This window comes from Macaca fascicularis, chromosome 6 (assembly GCF_037993035.2).
Source record: "Macaca fascicularis isolate 582-1 chromosome 6, T2T-MFA8v1.1".
Classification (NCBI taxonomy): Eukaryota; Metazoa; Chordata; class Mammalia; order Primates; family Cercopithecidae; genus Macaca; species Macaca fascicularis.
Window position 1 is genome coordinate 161,666,257 of NC_088380.1, and position 21,942 is coordinate 161,688,198.

Below are 21,942 nucleotides of genomic sequence, written 5' to 3' on the forward strand. Positions count from 1 at the left end.
CTTACATACAAAATATCACTTGGGGGGGTGGGTGCGGGAATAAAAATATATGTATCATTTGGTAGGAAGCTTTTCACGAGCACCTGTGTAAATGGAATTGTCTCTTCATGCTCAAGATTGTTGGGTCTTAATATTATAGAATTAAACCAGTCTAGTATTTCCTCACTCCATTATATATGGTGGATTAGCTTGTTAATCAGTGGGATTCTTTTAAACAACCTGAACTTTGGATATCCTAGAGTTGGCTCAAGACTTTGTTTCCAGCCATTTCTATTGACACATAATGGGGTTTTAAGAAGTCTGGTACAGGGGCAGATACAGAATTGTGACTGAAGTTGACATAGCAAGAGATTTATCACTGTAATTTGTGGTGAAACAGCAGTCAGTGGTTCTCAACCAGGATGCCCTGACATGCTGGTGACTGAACCCTATGCAGATACCCTTCCAAATTTGAATTAAAACAGGGCATTTAATATTTTCTACCATTAAGGTCTTACATGTCAGTAGAAATGCTGAGATAAAGAGTTGAGGAACTCAGTGTTGAGTGTGGGGTTTGGTCATTGCATGTGAGAGTTAAGAGCTTAGAGTAGTGCTTTAGCAAGAAAGAGCACAAGTCTATTAGAACTGGCAAGAACTTTGTGTGTATGAGTGCATATAGGGCTATGTGAGTGCTCATCCTCAAAAAGTGATGGCACTGTAGGGTAACCAAGAGAATAACTTCAGGTGTAATTCTTTTGGGGTTTAGACAGGGTCTCACTTGGTCATCCAGGCTGGAGTGCAGTGGCATGATCTTGGCTCACTGCACCCTCACCCTCCTGAGTAGCTGGGACTACTAGTGCGTGCCACCATGCCCAGCTAATTTATATATTTTTTAGTAGAGACGGGGTTTCACCATGTTGGGCAAGCTGGTCTCAAACTCCTGACCTCAAGTGATTTGCCTGCCTTGGCCTCCCAAAGTGCTTACAGGCTTGAGTCACTGTGCCTGGCTTGTAATTCATTTTTTTTTTTTTGAGACAGAGTCTCGTTCTGTCACCCAGGCTGGAGTGCAATGGTGTGATCTCGGCTCACTGCAACCTCCACCTCCCAGGTTCAAGCAATTCTCCTGCCTCAGCCTTCCAAGTAGCTGGTGCTAGAAATAATCAGTTCCTCTTCAAACTTCTTTCTTTTAGCAACTAACGTCCTTTCACATTGTTAGAAAAGATAAATTCTTGTTTTCTAAACAAGCCTTTCCATCTTTGCCATGCCTAAACATGCCCAAACATGCCTTAACGGACAATCCCTCTCTCCCCTCCTTTATAAGTTACACATTTAAAGGTGTCAGTTTACCCTATTTGGAAAAGTTTTACCACTGCTACCCCTTCTTCCCTATCTACCCTATTTAGAAAAATTTCAAGTTTTAGCCAATTGGGTTAGCTTAAATTGTGTGGTCTGACTCCAGTCAATGGGGAAGGGACACAAACAGAAGCTGCGTTAGGGATGAAAACCCTTCTCTTCTCCTTTGTTCAGTGTGCTCTTGCGATTGTGACTGGTGCAGGCAGCACCCTTCTGCAGAAGTAAATTTGCCTTGCTGAGAAGTCTTTTGTTTAAGTGCTTGTTTTCTTTGTGACTCCAGGCTCTTATTTCCAACTGTTTGGGAGCTCGTCTGGTATCCCATTCTCCTCCGGGGAAGGGTCTCTGATCACCTCTCATGAGGAGATGAGTCCCGCTGCCTCATTGTGATGGCCTCAGGAGTAAGGAATTGAGAACCACCCGTGTGAGGAATAAACCTGAACTCTCAACAATGAAGGAAGAAAAGGCCTACAAATACCGCAGCCACCAGGTAACTCTGCACACACCAAGGTCAGAAAAGCTGTGGGGGTGGTGAAGTACTTCCTTGGTGGTCAGGACATCCTGGAGGTTGAAAGTGTGTGAATAAGATACACAATTGAGTGTGAAGCAAGTGTGGAGTCCGGATCCGTGGTTCCATGTCACCTCATATGGCTTAAGGCAGCTTTCCTGTTGTGAGGCTTATACCAACCTGCCAATGCTAAGAACACCCCCTCATTCATAACATCCCTGCAGCTGAACAAAAGTTCCTGGCCCAGGATCTGCAATGGAATAACAATGTAGCCCATCAAGGGAATATGAGAGATCTCAGAAATATGATAATTAAAGGGATTCGGGAATCAGTTCCTCAAACTCAAAATATACCAAAGCTTTTAATATACAACAGGGAAAGGATAAAGGACTTAAGGAATTCTTAGAGAGGCTTAAATTCCCATGAGGGAAGTAGCCAGAGAAGTACGAAGTGAAAGTAGGGGAGTGCAAGAAACCTCCAGTGGGCGGGGAGGGGTTGAACCTCCAGAGAAAAGGGGGTAAGAAATCTCTAGTAAGAGGTTGAGCCACACAGACTCAGGAAACGCAGGGAAACTCCTAAAACTTCCACAATGGGAAGTACCTCAAGCAGGACAGGAAATAAAAAGGACAAGACAGACAATACAATTCCCTCTGATAGCCCTCTAGGTCTCATGTTAACATATTGGAAGGATAATGCGAGGACCAAACACAAGAAAAAGCAACAAATGATAAAATACTGCTGTTTTATTTGGACCAAAGAACCTATCCTCAAACCTTCAGTCTTTTGGCCAAGAGTTTCAGTCTAGTGAGGACTGGATTTGTCAACTTTTAATAGGGTATATCAATAACAAAAGTCCTGTGTCCCAGGAGGAAATAAGACTATGCCCTGTGTTGGCGGCAGGGGCCTGTCCTATATTCCCTAAAGGATACAGGAGACAAGCCAGAAGCTACTTCTTCTCAAGAAATTAATATCCCTTACCCCAATAAGTCAACCAACACGTGGGACCCCTTAGACCACCTTCCCTGCCAAACACCACTAACTTCCCTCCCCCTCCAGTAGATGCAACTGCCCCAGACCCTTCCCCAGCTCACTTTGTTTCTCCCCCTCATAATCCTGACTCTTAGGGTCTCCCCAGCCTGAATGCCCTCCCCCAGGAAGACTTTAGTGTGAGATAGCACAATGTAAAAAAGATATCCAAAACTTCCCTTTCCCCACTACCTCCAGAGAATGTGCTCCAACGATCTTTCCCTTAAGGGAAGTGCCTCTAGGAGGAGGGGGCATTGGTTCCGTCAATGCCCCGTTAATCAGTTCAGAAATCCAAAGCCTAACAAGGGAACTCAAACCACTCTTAGACGATCCCTATGGAGTAGCAGATCAAATTGATCAATTTCTAGGACCCCAGTTGTATACTTGGGCTGAGTTAATGTCCATCCTAGGCATCCTCTTTTTGGGAGAGGAAAGAAGCATGATCCGCAGGGCCACTATGACGGCTTGGGAACATGAACACCCCCTCAGTCCTAACATCCCTGCAGCTGAACAAAAGTTCCCGGCCCAAGATCCTCAATGGAATAACACCATCAAGGGAATATGAGAGATCTCAGAGATATGATAATTAAAGGGATTCGGGAATCAGTTCCTTGAACTCAAAATATACCAAAGCTTTTAATATACAACAGGGAAAGGATAAAGGACCTATGGAATTCTTAGAGAGGCTTAAAGAGCAAATGAGGAAATATGCTGGCCTAGAATTAGAAGACACCCTTGGGTGAGGAATGTTAAAGCTCCACTTTGTCACCAGATATTACAAAGAAATTACAAAAGATAGAAAATTGGAAAGACCGTCCCATAGAAGAGCTTTTAAGAGAGGCCCAAAAGGTATATGTACGAAGGGATGAGGAAAGGCAAAAGCAAATTGGGTTTGAACGGATTGAAGGTATCATATCCCTACCTCTGCCAGAAACAAAACAAGAGCTCAGAAAATGTTGGGGATTGGTTGGATACTGTTGCCTATGAATTGACTCTTATGCCTTAGAAACAAAACCTTTGTACCAAAGACTCACCCAAGAAGAGCCAGACCCCCTTCTCTGGACTCCACCAGAAATCAAACAAGTAGAAAAGTTAAAACATTTACTAGTGACTGCCCCTGTTCTAGCTTTACCCTCCCTAGAACAGCCATTACATCTTTTTGTCAGTATAAGCAAAGGAGTGGCTTTAGGGGTACTTACCCAAGAGCATGGGGGCCACTGGCAGCCCGCAGCATTCCTGTCAAAAATTATTGACCCCGTTACCTGTGGATGGCCCGAATGTGTCCAATCTGTAGCTATTGCTCAGTCCACAAAGAGTTACTAGTCCACAAAGAGTTACTAGTCCACAAAGAGTTACTAAAACCTAGTCCACAAAGAGTTACTAATACAAGTATTAGATAATCTCCAGCTTCCTGAGGAAATAGCTATTGTTCATGTCCCAGGACACCAAAAAAACCCTCTCCTTTGAAAGTCGGGGAAATAATCTAGGCAACCAAATAGCCAAACAGGCTGCCTCTTCCCAAGCTACACTCCTCACTGAGCAAGGAAAGCAGAAAATTAACCTTTGGGGGAAAACTCCGTTAGCACACCTCACGAAGTCAGAACTATCCTCAACCAAAAGGCAGAAAGGTGGCTTGCTGATTCAAGAATTTTAAAATATGAAGCTATCCTGTTAGAGAGATGACTTGACACTAACCACTGACAATTCTCTAAATCCAGCTGCTTTTCTAACCGGGAATCCAAACCAAAAGGTAACAGGGAACCCACAACCAAAGGAACTTGAGCATAAATGTTTAGACCTAATTAGTTACCAAACCAAAGTTAAGACTAGACTTAAGTGAAACTCCTTTTCAAACAGGGAAACATCTTTTTGTAGACAGTTCCTCTCCGGTAATAGAAGGAAAAAGGGATTACAGATACTCTGTAGTTGACAAAGCTACCCTCACAGAAACAAAATCAGGAAGATTACTGAATGGCCCACACAGATGTGCGAGCTACTTGCTCTAAATCAAGCCTTAAAATTTTTACAAAATCAGGAGGGAACAATTTATACTGACTCCAAATATGCCTTTGGAGTACTACATGCCTTTGGAAAAATCTTTTTTTTTTTTTTTTTTTGAGACGGAGTCTTGCTCTGTTGCCCAGGCTGGAGTGCAGTGGCCAGATCTCAGCTCACTGCAAGCTCCGCCTCCCGGGTTTACGCCATTCTCCTGCCTCAGCCTCCCGAGTAGCTGGGACTACAGGCGCCCGCCACCTCACCCGGCTAGTTTTTTGTATTTTTTAGTAGAGACGGGGTTTCACCGTGTTAGCCAGGATGGTCTCGATCTCCTGATCTCGTGATCCGCCCATCGGCCTCCCAAAGTGCTGGGATTACAGGCTTGAGCCACTGTGCCCGGCCACCTTTGGAAAAATCTGGACTGAATGAGGCCTTACTAACAGTAAAGGTCAAAACCTAGTCTACAAGGCCGGGTGTGGTGGCTTGCGCCTGTAATCCCAGCACTTTGGGAGGCCGAGGCAGATGGATCATGAGGTCAGGAGATGGAGACCAGCCTGGCTAACACTGTGAAACCCTGTCCCTACTAAAGATACAAAAATTAGCCAGGCGAGGTGGCGGGCGCCTGTAGTCCCAGCTACTCGGGAGGCTGAGGCAGGAGAATGGCGTGAACCCGGGAGGCAGAGCTTGCAGTGAGCTGAGATCACACCACTGCACTCCAGCCTGGGCGACAGAGACGCTGTCTCTAAAAAAAAAAAAACCTAGTCCACAAAGAGTTACTAATACAAGTATTAGATAATCTCCAGCTTCCTGAGGAAATAGCTATTGTTCATGTCCCAGGACACCAAAAAAACCCTCTCCTTTGAAAGTCGGGGAAATAATCTAGGCAACCAAATAGCCAAACAGGCTGCCTCTTCCCAAGCTACACCCATTTTTCATTTACCCCCTCATCTTCCCCCATGCAGACCAGGAAAAACTAAAGAAATTAGGAGCTGAGGAAAATTCAGAAGGAAAATGGGTATTACCAGATGGAAGAGAAATGTTATCCAAGCCTCTTATGAGGAAAATACTGTCACTTCATCAAGGATCTCATTGGGGTCCTCGAGCTATGTGTGATGCAGTCCTTACAGTCTATGAATGCATAGGAATATATACCCTCACTAAGCAAGCAGTGGATGGTTGCATAGTGTGCAGAAAGACTAATAAGCAAACCCTAAAGAGGCAACATCCAGGAGGAAGGAACCCACGGTTAAGGCCATTCCGAAGTGCCCAGGTTGACTATACTGAAATGCCCCCAATAGGCCACCTCCAGTATTTGCTAGTAATAGTAAACTACCTTACCCACTGGGTAGATGCCATCCCCTTCCCAAGCGCAACAGCCAGTAATGTGGTCAAAGCCCTGTTAGAACACGTCACACCCAGGTTTGGACTAACAGAAAACACTGATTCAGACAATGGGACCCACTTCACTGCACACATCATTAAAGGACGAACCCAGGCATTAGAAACAAAATGGGAATATCATATTCTTTGGCATCTGTCCTCATCAGGGTAAGTAGAAAGAATGAGTCAAACTTTAAAAAATCACCTAATCAAGTAAATCCTAGAAACTCGGTTACCATGAACAAAATGTCTTCCCATTGCCTTACTCAAAATCCAGATTGCCCCTTGAAAGGACCTTGGCCTGTCCCCTTATGAAACGCTCTATGGGTTGCCTTACCTAAATTCCACTACTGGCCTTTCTACATTTGAAACGAAAAATCAGTTTCTCAAAAACTTTGTATTTGGTTTGTCTTCCACCCTTTCCTCCCTCAGGATTCAAGGCTTCCTAGTGCAAACATCACCCCTCAAATTCCCAGTCCACCAACATCAACCCGGAGATCATGTCCTTGTCAAAATCTGGAAAGAGGGAAAGCTGGAGCCCACCTGAGAAGCAGCTTACCTGGTGCTCCTAACAACTGACACAGCAGTCTGGACTGCTGAAAAGGGGTAGATCCATTGTACCCAAGTCAGAAAGTCGCTGCCCTCTCTGAAGCCATGGACCATCGTCCCAGGGCCAACTCCCACCAGAGTAACATTAAAGAGAAAAGCCTAATCTCTTTTTCCTCTTCTCTTTCCCTTAGCTACCTCTCATCTTATTATTAATGTAACTAGGTCAAGCTCACCCCAAACCCAAAGCATTACTTTCAATGCTTGTCTTGCCATGCCCTGCGGGGATCTCCAAAGTCAGAGACAGCTAGCCTCCTAGAAAAGCTCTGCCCATCCACCCCTTCCAAACCCAGCACCACCTATTAACCATTGCAATCAACAACCATGAGACTTCCAGGGGTTATGATATAGTTGGGAGATGTTATCTGGACTACCAAATATCAGGGCTGGACCTCCTCAGAAGGCTGCACCACCCTAAAACCCTACCTCCACTTCACCAAAGGAACCACCCCCTCAAATTGCCAAATCCACCAGTGCAACCCAGTACTTCTATTCTTATCCCCACCTCCACTGACCCTAACCCCACTTGTCTTTATGGCCTAGGAGTGGATGTCACTGGAAAAGACCACATAGGCTCCTTTAAAATATATTTCGTTGGCTGGGCGCAGTGGCTCACACCTACAATCCCAGCACTTTGGGAGGCCGAGGCAGGTGGATCACAAGGTCAAGAGATTGAGACCATCCTGGCCACCATGGTGAAACCCCATCTCTATTAAAAACAAAAATTAGCTGGGCATGGTGGCACATGCCTGTAGTCCCAGCTACTTGGGAGGCTGAGGCAGGAGAATTGCTTGAACCTGGGAGGCCGAGGTTACAGTGAGCCGAGATCGTGCCACTGCACTCCAGCCTGGCGACAGAGACTCTGCCTCAAACAAACAACAAGAAAACAAAAACAAAAAAAAGTTTTAACCCTCCTCCATCTCCTACCAACTCGCCTCCCCCACGCCCACCAAATCAAACCATTTTTTGTTTCTTACCTAATAATAAGAAAATAGCCATAGTAGAAGTCAAGGACCTAAAGCAAACTTAGCCATAGAAACCAGGTATCAAGATGTTAATGCCTGGCCAGAATGGATTAAATATTCTGTTCACACCCTAAATAAAAGCGATTGGTCCACTTGTGCAACAGGCAGGCCAGAAACCCAAATTGTTCCCTTTCCACTTGGATGGACCTCCAACCAACAGGGCATGAGCTGTATGGTAGCTCTCTTCCAAAACCCCACAGCCTGGGGCGATAAGGCATGCTAAACTCTCACTGCTATTCTTGAAGTTAAAGGCCCTGTAGGTCAGCTCCAGTTAACAATGTACATTTTACCTCATGTCTCTCACGACGGGGAAAATTTGGCATTCCTTGGAAGCCTAATGGGATGCAGTGAGTCCAAGCCTTTTCAGGAGCTAACCAATTAGTCTGCCCTTGTTCATCCCCGGGAGGATGTATGGTGGTATTGTGGTGGGCCACTACTGGGTACTCTGCCAAGTAACTGGAGGGACACTCACGCTCTAATCCCATTGGCCATCCCTTTCGCCCTGGCGTTTCACCAACCAAACAAAAAGAACAATTGAAGAGCAGAAGTGCCCCTTAAGGGTCCTTTGACCCTCACATTTATATAGATGCCATTGGAGTTCCATGAGGGCTACCAAATGAGTTTAAAGCCCAAAATCAAATAGCTGCAGTATTTGAATCTATATTGTTCTCATGGGTAACTGCAAACAAAAATGTAGACTGGATAAATTACATTAACTATAAGCAACAATGGTTTGTTATTTATACTAGGGATGCCATTAAAGGAATAGCTGAACAATTAGGCCCTACCAGCCAAATGGCCTGGGAAATTGAATAGCCCTGGACATGATATTACTGAGAAGGTTGGGGTCTGTATCATGATTGCAGTCTAATGCTGTACTTTTATTTGCAAAAATATAGCCCCCAATGGAACAATTACAAAAGCCCTATAAAAGGCCTTACCACCCTAGCAAACGAATTGGCCAAAAATTCTGGAGTAAATGACCCCTTCTCTAACCTCATGGAAAAATGGTTTGGAAAATGGAAGGGACTCATAACCTCAATCTTTACCCCCCTTGCAATTGTTATAGGTATACTTATTCTTGTAGGTTGCTGCATTATACCCTGTATTTGTGGATTAGTGCAAAGACTCATAGAAAACGCTCTCCCAAAACCCCTCCCTTCTCCCCCACCCTACTCAGATAAGCTCCTATTCCTAAGTGAACAAGAGGAACAATAAAGTCAAGATATGTTAAGGAGACTTGAAGAGGAAGAACTACCAAGAGGGGGAAATTTGCCAATCAATCAATTTCTCTTCAAACTTCCTCGTTCCTTTTAGCAACTAATGTCCTTTCACATTGCTAGAAAGGATAAATTATTGTTCCCTAAACAAGCCTTTCCATCTTTGCTGTGCCTAAATGTGCCCAAACATGCCTTAATGGACAATCCCTCCCTCCCCTCCTTTCTTTACAAGTTATGTGTTTAAAGGTTTAAGTTTACCCTATTTGGAAAAGTTTTACCACTCCTACCCCTTCTCCCCTGTCTACCCTATTTGGAAAAATTTCAAGTTTTAGCCAATCGGGCTAGCTTAAATTGTGTGGTCTGACTTCAGCCAATGGGGAAAGAACACAGAAACAGAAGTTGCATTAGGGATAAAAATCCTTCTCTCCTTTGTTCAGTGTGCTCTTGTGATTGTGACTGGTGCAGGCAGCACCCTTCTGCAGAAGTAAATTTGCCTTGCTGAGAAGTCTTTTGAGTGCCCGTTTTCTTTGAGACTCCAAGCTCTTATTTCCAACACTGGGATTACAGACATGTGCCACCATGCCCAGCTAATTTTTGTATTTTTAGTAGAGATGGGGTTTCTCCATGTTGGCCAGGCTGGTTTTGAACTCCTGACCTCAGGTGATCTGCCTGCCTTGGCCTCCCAAACTGCTAGGATTACAGGTATGAGCCACTGTGCCTGGCCATAATTCATTTTAAAAATTTTATTTATTACTTATAGAGATGGGAGTTTGCTATGTTGCCCAGGCTGGCCCTGAACTCCTGGCTTCAAGCAATCCTCCCGCCTCAACCTCCATAGTATCTAGAGTATAGGTTTGCACCATAGCACCAGGCAACTGAGTGCAATTCAGTCCCTCCATATATACTACCAAATGTTCGTCTCAAATATATACTGCCTCCATATATACTGCCCAGTTGGTCTCAAACTCTGGTCCTCAAGTGATTCACTTGCCTTGGCCTCTCAAAGTGTTGGGATTACAGGCATGAGCCACCCCGCCCGGACTCAAATAGTAAATCTTGTTCTTACCAAAGCAGTAACTGAGGAGTGAGCAGGACCCTTCTAGCCACAGGTGATGCTTCCGACAGATCACAAATGAATTTAGAATTCTAGTTTAACAATATCACTCTTTACTCAAGTGGAATGGACTATATATTTTTTCCACCTCTGTAAGCAAAGTTCATTTTAGCAGTTTGTAGAACTGGTGTCCAGTTTTCCACCTAGCCATGCCTATTTATATCTTTTCAATCAAGAAAGATTCTCCATCTCTAGTAAGAAAGCATCATCTTCCTAAAGTTCACTTAACTGTATGAACTGTGAGGATCTAAATTCTACAGTATTTCCCTTTGTAGAGTTTATTAAACGCTAATGCTAGGCACATACACATCTTTGAAAACTGCCTTAAACATTTTCCTTCCTGGGACTCCCTGTAAATGAATTTCATTCTTACTGTCCCAATCCCAATCCTAGGAATTAACTGAAAAATAAACTACAAACGTGAGCAGAACAGCCTTCACAATGAATCCTAGATAAAACAGTTCAATTATGTGAAAGGCGTATTCCTTCCCACACGCATGCCAGACTGTGATTTTCCCATCCTAGCAACTGTGACATTACCGAAACATCTGTTCCTGACACTGTTCAACTGTTTAAATAACCAAGGAGGAGAAAAAAAAAAGATTTACAATTAAATAGTATTTAGGGTCCCAACTGTCAGAGTCCAAAAATCCAAAGGTCATCTATGCAAAATTAGGAACATGCATTTTTCTCCAAAGAGTATCTCTGGCTTTAATCTGATTCTCAAAAGGATCCTATAATCCAAGAAAGTTTAAAAACCATTGGAACAGTAATTTATTCCTGAGCTATTTGACTGCCATCGATCCATCTGTTATAAAACTGAAGGGAAAACACACATTTGAATCACTTCTTCTAAAGCTTTAGTAAATGATCTGTTCAAATAAGCAATTACATAAAAGAATAAAACCAAATTTCCAACCTAAAATTCTGACAGGAGAGTCAACATGATGGTTAAGGCCTATTTCAAATTCAAACTTCAATCTATGAAAGAGGAGACAGAGAAGGGTCTCCACTTTCAAATTAAATATTATAAAAACAATTTTAAAAAAGTATCAATAGTCCTAAAATGCAGCAACTCCATCTCAAACAAGCATGACACATTTCTGATCAGATGAAGTATTTATAAAGGTAGCTTGTGTTTTAAGCATGTAACACTTTGGGTGATGACAGAAGTTTCTCCTCTTTGGATGAAACCTGCCTAAGGCTGTAGAGATGACCAACACTCTGCAGGTATTAGTTCTGAATAACTACTGCGGGCTTTACATGATCTTCCCTCCAGCAGGAGACCACAATTGAGTCTAAAGTCAGATCCACTGTGTCTGTGGGTAGGCAGGGTTGACTCAAACTTAATCCTCGTTTGTATTCATTTGGATTACCGCAAAAACAGCTAGGGACCAGAGTGAATGTCTGGTGAGGTGGAACTGCAGAGGTGAAAGGTGTCAAACATTTTCAATTTGGCAGTTTCTTCAAGGTGTGTAAAAATTCACGTGCAGAAGGTCTGGCAGTGTCTTTTGTAAGTTTTCGTGTTGCCGTATTTCTGAAGAAGCTCTAGGGCCTGCTGCTGCATTTCCTGGGCCAGACACCCAGGAAAGTGGGACCTGATGAGAAGCAGGACGAGGCAGCACTCCAGCACATCTGGGAAGGGCCAGGCCTGAAAGATGATGACATGAGGATGAATAAGGAAGCATTTGCAAAGGAGCCACAAACACCTTCACAGAAGGCACCAGTGACTCAGGTTCATCTATAGACATTTCTTGGACACAGCTGATCCAGCTCTCTCCTAAGGCAATGTCCTGTCTTTCTCTTCAACGGTTACTCCAAGGAGAAATGACACTGAAAACTGGGATGGTTGCTGGGATGTCCTTCTCAATGGCACAATCTCTTTCTACAGCACTATGCAAATCAACCCTTAAAAATGGTGCTTCTATTACTATTTGGGCCCACAGCCAAAAAGACCTGTCCATCTGTAAGCTGTCTAATACATGGCACCAATCTAAATTTTACTTCTTACCTATTACATTTATTTAGTTTCTCTGAAGACTGAGGTATAAAATTACTTGTGTGATCAATAATTCTATTCTCACAAAACATCCTAGCTAACCAAAGTAATTGGATTCTAAATTCTTAAGCTCATATGAATGGGTAGAGATTTTAGAAACTGAACAGAGAGGTAGCTGACCTATAAGAACGTGTAGTCAAGTGATAACACAAAAAGTGATGCTTTACCAAATGAACTGCTTTAACTCTTACCTTAATGCTCTCAGGAAATTTCGCCATTCTCTCATTTGCCTCTGTAAGCCTTTTGGTTAATTCAGGCAGAGAAAGTGGCTCATTTTTTTCTTCTTTACTAGTGAAAAAAATAAAAGGTGTAAGTTGTATGTCTTGCCCTGGGTAACATTTTTCTCCCATTGATTTTACTGTGGTAAAATGTATATAACATAAAGCTTACCATTTTAGCCATTTAAACATATATAGTTCAGCGGTTTTAAATACATTCATAATGTGAAAAACATCCCCACCACCCATTTCCAAAACTCTTGTCGTTTTGTAAAACTGAAATTTTATACCCATTAAACAGTAACTTCTCATTCTGCTTCTCTTAGCCCCTATCAATATCATTCTACTTTCTGTCTCTATGATTTTAACTATTTTGAGTACCTCATATAAATGGAGTCATACAGTGTGTGTCTTTTCGTGACTGGCTTATTTCACTCAGCATAACGACCTTCCTTTGTAAGGCTGAATGACATTCCATCATATAGATATGGCACATTTTGCTTATCCATTCACCTGTCAGTGGATACTTAGGTTGCTCCCATGTTTTGGGTATTACGAATAATGCTGCTATGAACACAGGTGTGTGCACATATTTCAGACTCTGCTTTCAATTTTTTTGGGTATATACCCAGATGTGGAAGTGCTGGATCCTATGGTCATTCTATTTTACATTTCTGGAGGAACTGCTGCTATACTGTTTTCCACAGTGGCTGCATCATTTTACATTTCCACCCACAGGCACAAGGATTCCAATGTCTCTGCATCCTCCCCAACACTTGTTCTGTTTCTCTGGTAGTAGCCTAATGGCTATGAAGTGCTACTTCACTGTAGTTTTGATTTGCAATTCCCTAATGATCAGATATTGAGCATCATTTCCTGTGCTTACTGGCTTTTTAGAGAAATATCTATTCAAGCCCTTTGCCCATCCTTGAACAGGATTATCTTTTGTTATGCCTGGGTAACTTTTATCTTTTATTTTTTAAATTTTCTTAAAATTTAAACTTTTGCCCATGACACAGCCCCCAGGAGGTCCTGAGAACATGTGCCACTGCCTGGGTAACTTTTATCTCATTTTATAAATAAAATTCCTTTGTCACCTGGCTTCTTAAAATTTAATTTTTTTTTGTAGAGACAGGGTCAACCAGGCTGATGTGAGTGGCACAATCGTATCTCACTACAGCCTCGAACTCCTGGGCTTAAGTGATCCTCCCACCTCAGCCTCCTGAGTAGCCAGGACTACAAGTGCATGCCACCACAACTGGCTAATTTTAAAAAATTAATTTTTCTAGAGACAGGGTCTCAATATGTTGCCCAGGCTGAACCTGAGTTCCTGGTCTCAAGTGATCCTCCTGCCTCAGCCTCCTAAGTACCTACAGGGTATATGCTACCACACCTGGTTATTTTATTTGTACTTTTTGAGATGAAGTCTCCCTCTGATGCCCAGGTTGGAGTGCATTGGTGTGAGTTTGGCTCACTGCAACCTCTGCAGCCCAGGTTCAAGTGATTCTCTGGCCTCAGCTCCCCAAGTAGCTGGGATTACAGGCATGTGCCACCATACCTGGCTAATTTTTGTATTTTTAGTAGAGATGGGGTTCATCATGTTGGCCAGGCTGGTCTCAAACTCCTGACCTCAAGTGATCCGCCCACCTCAGCCTCCCAAAGTGCTGGAATTACAAGCGTGATCCACTGTGCCTGGCCTTTTTTTTTTTTTTTTTTTTTGTAGAGACAGGGTCTCACTTTGTTGCCCAGGCTGGTGGTAAACTCCTGGGCCAAGTGATCCTCCTGCTTCAGCCTCCCAAAGTGCTGGGATTATAGGCACGAGCCACTGTTCCTAGTCAGCAGGGTTATTTTTCATTCCATCTTGCACTTGCCTCAGTACTTACCACTGGCTCTGAGAACTGGAGAGGGGCTGCTCTGCTTCTACTTCCAGTTCATTCTTATCAGGACCATTTGCTGTGGATTTACAGAGTTGACTCCTCTGGTGCTGGCGGATCATTTCTGCCAAGGTCTCTTGGACTTCAGCAACAGTTCTCTGTGAGTTTTGGAGACTGGCATGCTTTTCTGAAAAGAGCTCCTTAAAAGTACTCAGTATTCGCTCACCTTCTTCTGTGAGTCTCAAGTCTAGTTCCGAGGGTCTGTTTGGCTCTGGCTGAGAAGTTTCAGGGTCAGTTTCTTCAGTGCTGGCAGTGTCTAACTGCTGGCTTGGCTCAACACAGAGTGTTCTGTGACCAGTCCCTACCCAGACACTGGAATTTGGGCAAGGCCTAGAGAGAGACCACCAGAATTCATACAGACGCCCATAAAGAAAAAAGGCCTCTAGACTTTTGAAAGCTGGCATGGCAGGGGATTGACGGTCACCCAATTTGTCTCTTAGGTGGTCACATCCTAGGAAAAGAGAAAAAAGATACTGGGTCATGCATTTCTCTAGTTGCCAGAAATCTGGCTTCCTGCCCTTATGTTCTATGTCTTATCACCCAAGAAGCAGACCCCAGGAAAAAGGACAACAGTGTGATCCACAGGGCCACATGCCTTTCCACCAAAAGCCAACTGGAGGCTAAACATTTCCTGTCTTGGGACAATGTTCTCATTACTACATCCTAGGAGTCATTCAAAGCATGATAGAGTCCATTTGTCCTACTGAAGGCTCTGGGGCCACAATGACTGAGGTAAGATCACACTGTCTCTCTGAAAAATCACAATGATTTAGTTCAGTGACTATGCAGCCCAAGGAAGGTGAATCTTTTCGCTGTTCTTACTAACATGTAACTACATTCCTATTTCTCTCTCCCTTAAACTGTGTGGAAAGTGGACAGGAGGCAGTAAGAGGGTAGGGCCAGGTAAAGGAAACAGTATAGTTATTCTTAAAAGCTTGGGTAAGAGAATCCAAACTTTCTACTGAAATGACACAGCTGGCCAATCTCCATCTTTTAAGAATTTAGGTACTCCCAGTGCCACACCACTAGTGGTGGTGAAGTTGTCCACTAAAGGGTGTGCCTCAGGCAGGGGGGAGTCATTTACCGTCAGGAAGAAAGGCTGAGTACACTTCCTGCATGATGGTGAAGCTCCCCGAGTCATAGCTCCGGACCACTGCCTGAAGGAGCGCCTGCACAGCCTCGTCCCAGGAGGCCATCTGCTGGCTCAGCACTGCCAGGGTCAAGTCATGGCAAATGTGAAGCAGGAGCTGGAGAGAGAAGCCAGAGTCTGAGGTAAACATCCTCCCACGGTAGGCACAGAGGATGCCACCAAACTGTTCCTGTGAACCGCATTTGGAAACAAGTACACACAATTCACACTTAAGAAAGTTCCTCTTGTTTCCGCCACCCATTTTTGCTTCCCCCATCAGAAACTCTCATGTCTAGCTGCACAGCAACACCTACGTCCCGGTGTTAAAGTCTGTTCACACTGAGAAAACACCTTTACATTTGCATTTAATTGAAACAAAAAGTGAGTTTCTGGAACTAAAAGCTGTAATCAAAAACACAATAAAAGCTGGGCGCAGTTGCTCACACCTGTAATCCCAGAACTTTGGGAGGCTGAGGCGAGTGGATCACCTGAGGTCAGGCGTTCAAAGACTAGCCTGGCTAACGTGGTGAAACCCCGTCTCTAAAAAAAAAACCAAAAATTAGCCGGGCATGGTGGTGCAAGGCTGTAATCCCAGCTACTCGGGCGGCTGAGGCGGAAGAATCGCTTGAACCGGAGAGGTGGAGGTTGCAGTGAGCCCAGATTGTACCACTGCACCCCAGCCTGGGTGACAGAGTGAGACTCTGCCTCAAAAAAAACAAAAAACAAAAAACAAAAAACCCAAAACAAAACAAAACAAAGCATGGAGTACAACTAAGAAAAATGTGCTCAATTTGAAGTATGTATTTTGATAAATTCTGAGAAGCATATATAGCTCCATAACTACCAGCAAAATCAAGACAGAACATTTTCATCAACTGAAGATATGCCCTCCGGCCCCTCTGCAGGCCATCTCCTGGCCCCACCCCACTGGCAACCACTGAACTGGTTGTTTTGTCACTTTAATTTTTTCTTTTCTAGAATTCACATAAATGGAACCACAGAGTATACGGTCCTTTGTGTCTTTAATGCTTTTGAGAGTCACCGATATTACTATTATTTTTGAGATGGAATCTCGCTCTGTCGCCCCGACTGGAGTGTAGTGGCGTGATCTCGGCTACAAGCTCGGCCTCCTGGGATCACGCCATTCTCCTGCCTCAGTCTCCTGAGTAGCTGGGACTACAGGCGCCCGCCACCACGCCCAGCTAACACCGATATTATCTGTGTGGCAGTAATTTGTTCCTTTTTTTTTTTTTGAGACAGTCTTGCTCAGTCACCTAGGCTGGAGTGCAGTGGTGCAATCTTGGCTCACTGCAAGCTCCGCCTCCCGGGTTCACACCATTCTCCTGCCTCAGCCTCCCAAGTAGCTGGGACTACAGGCGTGTGCCACCATGCCCGGCTAATTTTTTTGTATTTTTAGTAGAGACGGGGTTTCACCATGTTAGCCAGGATGGTCTCGATCTCCTGACCTCGTGATCTGCCTGCCTCGGCCTCCCAAAGTGCTGGGATTATAGGCGTGAGCCACTGCACCCAGCTGTTCCTTTTCACTTTTATCTTTTATTGAGACAGCGTCTCATTCTCTTACACAGGCTGGAGTGCAGTGGTGCCATCTTGGCTCACTGCAGCCTCCGCTTCCCAGATTTGAACGATTCTCCTGCCTTAGCCACCCTAGTACCTTGGATTACAGGCTTGTGATACCACACCCGGCTAATTTTTGTATTTTTAGTAAATACAGGGTTTCGCCATGTTGCCCAGTCTGGTCTTGAACTCCCGAGCTCAAGCGATCCACCTGCGTTGGCCTCCCAAAGTGCTGGGATTACAGGTGTGAGCCACCAAGCCTGGCCCTTTTTATTGTTACATAGTATAGTATTTCACTGCATAGACACAACACAGTTTGCATACCCATTCATCAGTTGATGGACATTTGGTTTGTTTCTAGTTTTTGGCTATTGTGGGCTAAGCTGCTGTAAACATTTGTGTACAAGTCTGTGTGGCCATCTGATTTCACTGTTTTAGTGGAATTTCTAGGTAGCAGAACTGCTGGGACATGGGGCATTTGCATGTTTAACTTTATAAGAAACTGCCTGGCCGGGCATGGTGGCTCACGCTTATAATCCCAGCACTTTGGGAGGTTGAGGCAGGTGGATCACCTGAGGCCAGAAGTTCAAGACCAGCCTGGCCAACATGGTGAAACCCTGTCTCTACTAAAAATCTACAAAATAGGCCAGCTACAGTGGTTCATGCCTATAATCCCAGCACTTTGAGAGGCCGAGGTGGGCAAATCACGAGGTCAGGAGTTCGAGACCAGCCTAGCCAACATGGTGAAACTCCGTCTCTACTAAAAATACAAAAAATTAGCCAGGCATGGTGGCAGGTGCCTGTAATCCCAGCTACTCGGGAGGCTGAGGCAGGAGAATCACTTGAACCTGGGAGGCGGAGGTTGCAGTGAGCCGAGATCATGCCACTGCACTCCAGCCCGGGTGACAGAGTGAGACTCCACCTAAAAAAAAAAAAAAAAAAAGTAAAAATCTAAAAAATATTAGCTGGGCATGGTGGCGCATGCCTATAATCCCAGTTACTTGGAAGGCTGAGGCAGGAGAATCACTTGAACCTGGGAGACAGAGGTTGCAGTGAGCAGAGATCGTGCCATTGTACTCCAGCCTGAGCAATAAGAGCGAAATTCCGCCTTATAAAAAAAAAAAAAAAAGAAAAAAAAAAAAAAGAAACTGTCCAACTGTTTTTCAAAGTGTATACCATTTGAGAAGTCTTGTTCCTCATAAATATCATAATGTTCCCTCATTTTGAAACAAGGGAAAGAACTATGCCAGGCACAGTGGCTCATGCCTATAATCCCAGTACTTAGGGAGGCTGAGGTGGGAGGATCACTTGAGGAGTTCGAGACCAGCCTGGATTACAGTGAGACCCAGTCTCTACAAAGAAAAAAAAAAAAAGAAGTAGGTATATTCACAAAACAGACACAGCAGTTAAAATAAATCAACTGATCTCTTTTTATTAACATGGATAGATTTTACAAACAACAGCCTCTGAAATAAGCAAACTGCAAAACAATACATGTGGCACTGACACAGGAGCTGCCTGTTGGGAGCTGGGAAGGAGTGAAGAGCTGAGGAAAGGAACAAGAAAGGACTTCGACTTTCCCGTACTGTGTTTATTTTATGAAGTCCTCAAATCAAAATACAAAATGAAACCAGAAAACCCTAACAAAGTAAAAATGACAAAACGTGAACATCTGTTAATTCTGGTTGATGGGTTATTACATTATTCTGCTTTTCCATATATTTTAGACTTTTTTTTTAAGAAAAGGAAATAGTGGCTGTGCGTGGTGGCGCACAACTGTAATCACAGCTCTTGGGAGTCTGAGGCAGGAGAATCTCTTGAACCCCATGTCCCAGCAGGTGGTGGTTGCAGTGAGCCAAGATCATGCCACTGCACTCCAGCTTGGGCGACAGGGCAAGACTCTGTCTCAAAACAAACAAGTAATAATAATAATAAAAAAATGAAAGAATAAAAGGGAATACTGATCTAATACTAACTTTAAAGTTAAAGGGCTTTGATTAGTCTGAAGGGATCTTTCCAGGTGGTGTGGGCATGCCTTAGCCTTTTCTGAAACACAATCCGGTATTCTGCTGGTTTCCCTGTTACAACAGACATGGAATTAAGGAAGTCTTACCACTGAGTGATAAATGTCAAAAGCTGGTACAGATGGCTTACCTGTTTGGCAGGCGTGTTATTTGTAGCAGATGGGTACTTGATATTCTGCAGCTTCTGAAAGGCTTCCTGATACTGCTCAGGGGTGTCAACGCTGAAGATGCTCTTCCACACTGCAGTCACCCTCTCCACGAAAGGCCCTTCTGTGCCCGTGGTCCAAGTGTGGTAAGAGGAGGAGCTTTTGCCCTCTGAAAACCGCTTTTCCTCCAGATGCCGGGACAGCAGCTCCAGAAGGCAAAACACCAATCTCTGACCCTGGAACACAACAAGGAAGAGGAACTGTTACACAGGGAAGGCGCTCGGATCATCTCGAGAGCTCTTCTGAGTCCTTCGAAGTATTTCCCTTTGTATCTGCAGCAACCAAAGCACATTAGTGAGCTACCTGCCCCCCGTGAGTCATGCATGAAAAGGGACAAAGGGGGCGACCTGACAGACACTTCCCAGGTCCCTTTTTGGGGGAAATCTATCCTTGGAGCTCAAGAAACCATTTTTATGATACGGAATCCCAACTGTAGCCCTACCCACAATGACTTAAGCACACACAGACCAGCCACTTAAGGTCTGTAGCCTAGTTTGAGGAAAGATGGGCTGGGCTCATCAGGTTCTTTCTCCCTGACCAAACTTTGGACTCAGGAATAAAAGCATAATGGGCCAAAGCTGCTGGAATAGACAAGCTTTGTAGATCCAAGAGCTGGGACAGGCATTAGGAGCCATGTCCAAATAGTTTTAATAGAGGAAATCGGCTGGGAGGGAAGAAAACAGAAGCACAGAGAAAAGGCCTAGAAAATTTATTTTCACTACATTTTTAGTTGCCATGAGATTCCTTGTATACTCCTATAACAGTATCTTCTCAGTTAAGCTTGGAAGAGTCTCTGTTCCACACAGCCAAAATAGCCCTTATCAAAATACTTAGCATATGCTTGTTAGGTTTTCTTGCTTTGTTAAGGATGCTGTTTAAGAGAAAAACTAAAACGCTAAACAGTCATTCTGGAAACTTTGTGGATAAATTAAAATCTCTCTGGACTTAGTCATTTTCTAAATAATGCTCAGTGGCATTATCTTTTAGGGTGTCCTATTGTTGCCTCCATTTTTATTCTGCTGTTCCCAGAAAGCTACCTCCCCATGTACCATGTTCCTTGGGCTCTAAATATTCAGCTAAAAACCATCTTTAGGCCCCGTACTCTGCTAGGGAACGAAGAACTTAAAAAAACTCTTGTTAGTAGACCGGGCGCAGTGGCTCAAGCCTGTAATCCCAGCACTTTGGGAGGCCGAGACCGGCGGATCACGAGATCAGGAGATCGAGACCATCCTGGCTAACCCGGTGAAACCCCGTCTCTACTAAAAATACAAAAAAACTAGCCGGGCGAGGTGGCGGGCGCCTGTAGTCCCAGCTACTCGGGAGGCTGAGGCAGGAGAAGGCCGTAAACTTGGGAGGGGGAACTTGCAGTGAGCCGACATCCGGCCACTGCACTCCAGCCTGGGCGACAGAGCGAGACTCCGTCTCAAAAACAAAAAACAAAAAACAAAAAACAAAACAAAACAAAACAAAAAACCTCTGGTTAGTATCTGACAAAGTTATCTAAAATGAATCAAATGTTTACATGTTTTAGAAACTAGATAAGTGCCAATGCTTTAATCTGTTTTGATGTGTCAAAAAGGCAGTGATATGTTACTCATTTTTAACCAGATGGGAACCAAAAAAATTTAAGAAATAAGACATTTCTATTTTCCCACACTTTTCTCTTTTTTATTCTGAAGAGTCTCACTCTGTCACCTAGGCTGCATTGCAGTGACACAATCTTAGTTCATTGCAACCTCTGTCTCCTGGGTTCAAGCTATTCTCCTGTCTCAGCCTCCCAAGTAGCCAGATTACAGACGTGTACCACCACGGCTGGCTAATTTTTGTATTTTTAGTAGAGACGAGATTTTGCCATGTTGGCCAGGCTGGTCTCGAACTCCTAACCTCAAGTGATCTGCTGCATCCGGCCCAGTTTTTTCCATAGCTTACAGTTAAGAGGACTGTTTACAGGTAGAGTTCCATGATTTCTGTTAGAGGCCAACCATTCCCTCTTCAAGGAAGACAGTGCTGATAACATCAATGAAGAAACCCTAGACTGCCAACCCAAGGCCTGGGCTGACTAAAGTCTGTTCACAGGCGCTTTTTTTTTTTTTTTTTTTTTGAGACAGAGTCCCACTATGTCGCCTAGGCTGGATCTCGGCTCACTGCAACCTCCGCCTTCCGGGTTCAAGTGATTCTCCTGCCTCAGCCTCCCGAGTAGCTAGGATTACAGAAGCGTGCCACCACACCTGGCTGATTTTTGTATTTTTAGTTCAAACGGGGTTTCACCATGTTGTCCAGGCTGGTCTCAAACTCCTGACCTCAAGTGATCTGCCCGCCTCAGCCTCCCAAAGTGCTGGGATTACAAGTGTGAGCCACCGTACCTGGCTCACAGGTGTTTTGTACAAACAGATAAGCAATGGGAATTACTGTCAATGACCATATTATCTCTTACTCTGAATACGGCAACTAACAAGTCACAGTACTTCAGTGAGATAGCATGGCCAGGGCTTGCTGGGCCTGCCAAATTGGCACAGCTTGTGCAACTGGGTTATTAACTCAGATCTGACTAGACGAGGATTTGGGACACTTCCCTCTTGTATACTAGGAGATGA

At 44.2% G+C, this 21,942-nt stretch overlaps 1 protein-coding gene across 3 annotated transcripts in view; it reads right to left on the reverse strand.

Moving 5' to 3' along the window:
- Nucleotides 1-10,465: 10,465 nt before the first annotated feature.
- Nucleotides 10,466-21,942, reverse strand: part of GEMIN5 (gem nuclear organelle associated protein 5) — a 50,320-nt gene continuing 38,843 nt past the window's right edge. For 2 of the 3 annotated variants that reach the window (XM_015452185.4, XM_015452184.4), the window contains exons 24-28: nt 19,273-19,524; nt 15,499-15,661; nt 14,364-14,865; nt 12,454-12,550; nt 10,466-11,854 (exon numbers count right to left, since the gene is read on the reverse strand). In XM_015452185.4, the coding sequence (XP_015307671.3) occupies nt 11,687-11,854; nt 12,454-12,550; nt 14,364-14,865; nt 15,499-15,661; nt 19,273-19,524 (1,182 nt within the window). In that variant the 3' untranslated portion in view covers nt 10,466-11,686. Of the gene's footprint in view, nt 11,855-12,453; nt 12,551-14,363; nt 14,866-15,498; nt 15,662-18,533; nt 19,197-19,272; nt 19,525-21,942 lie in introns of those variants that run through there. The other variant, XM_015452186.4, reaches the window with a different exon arrangement.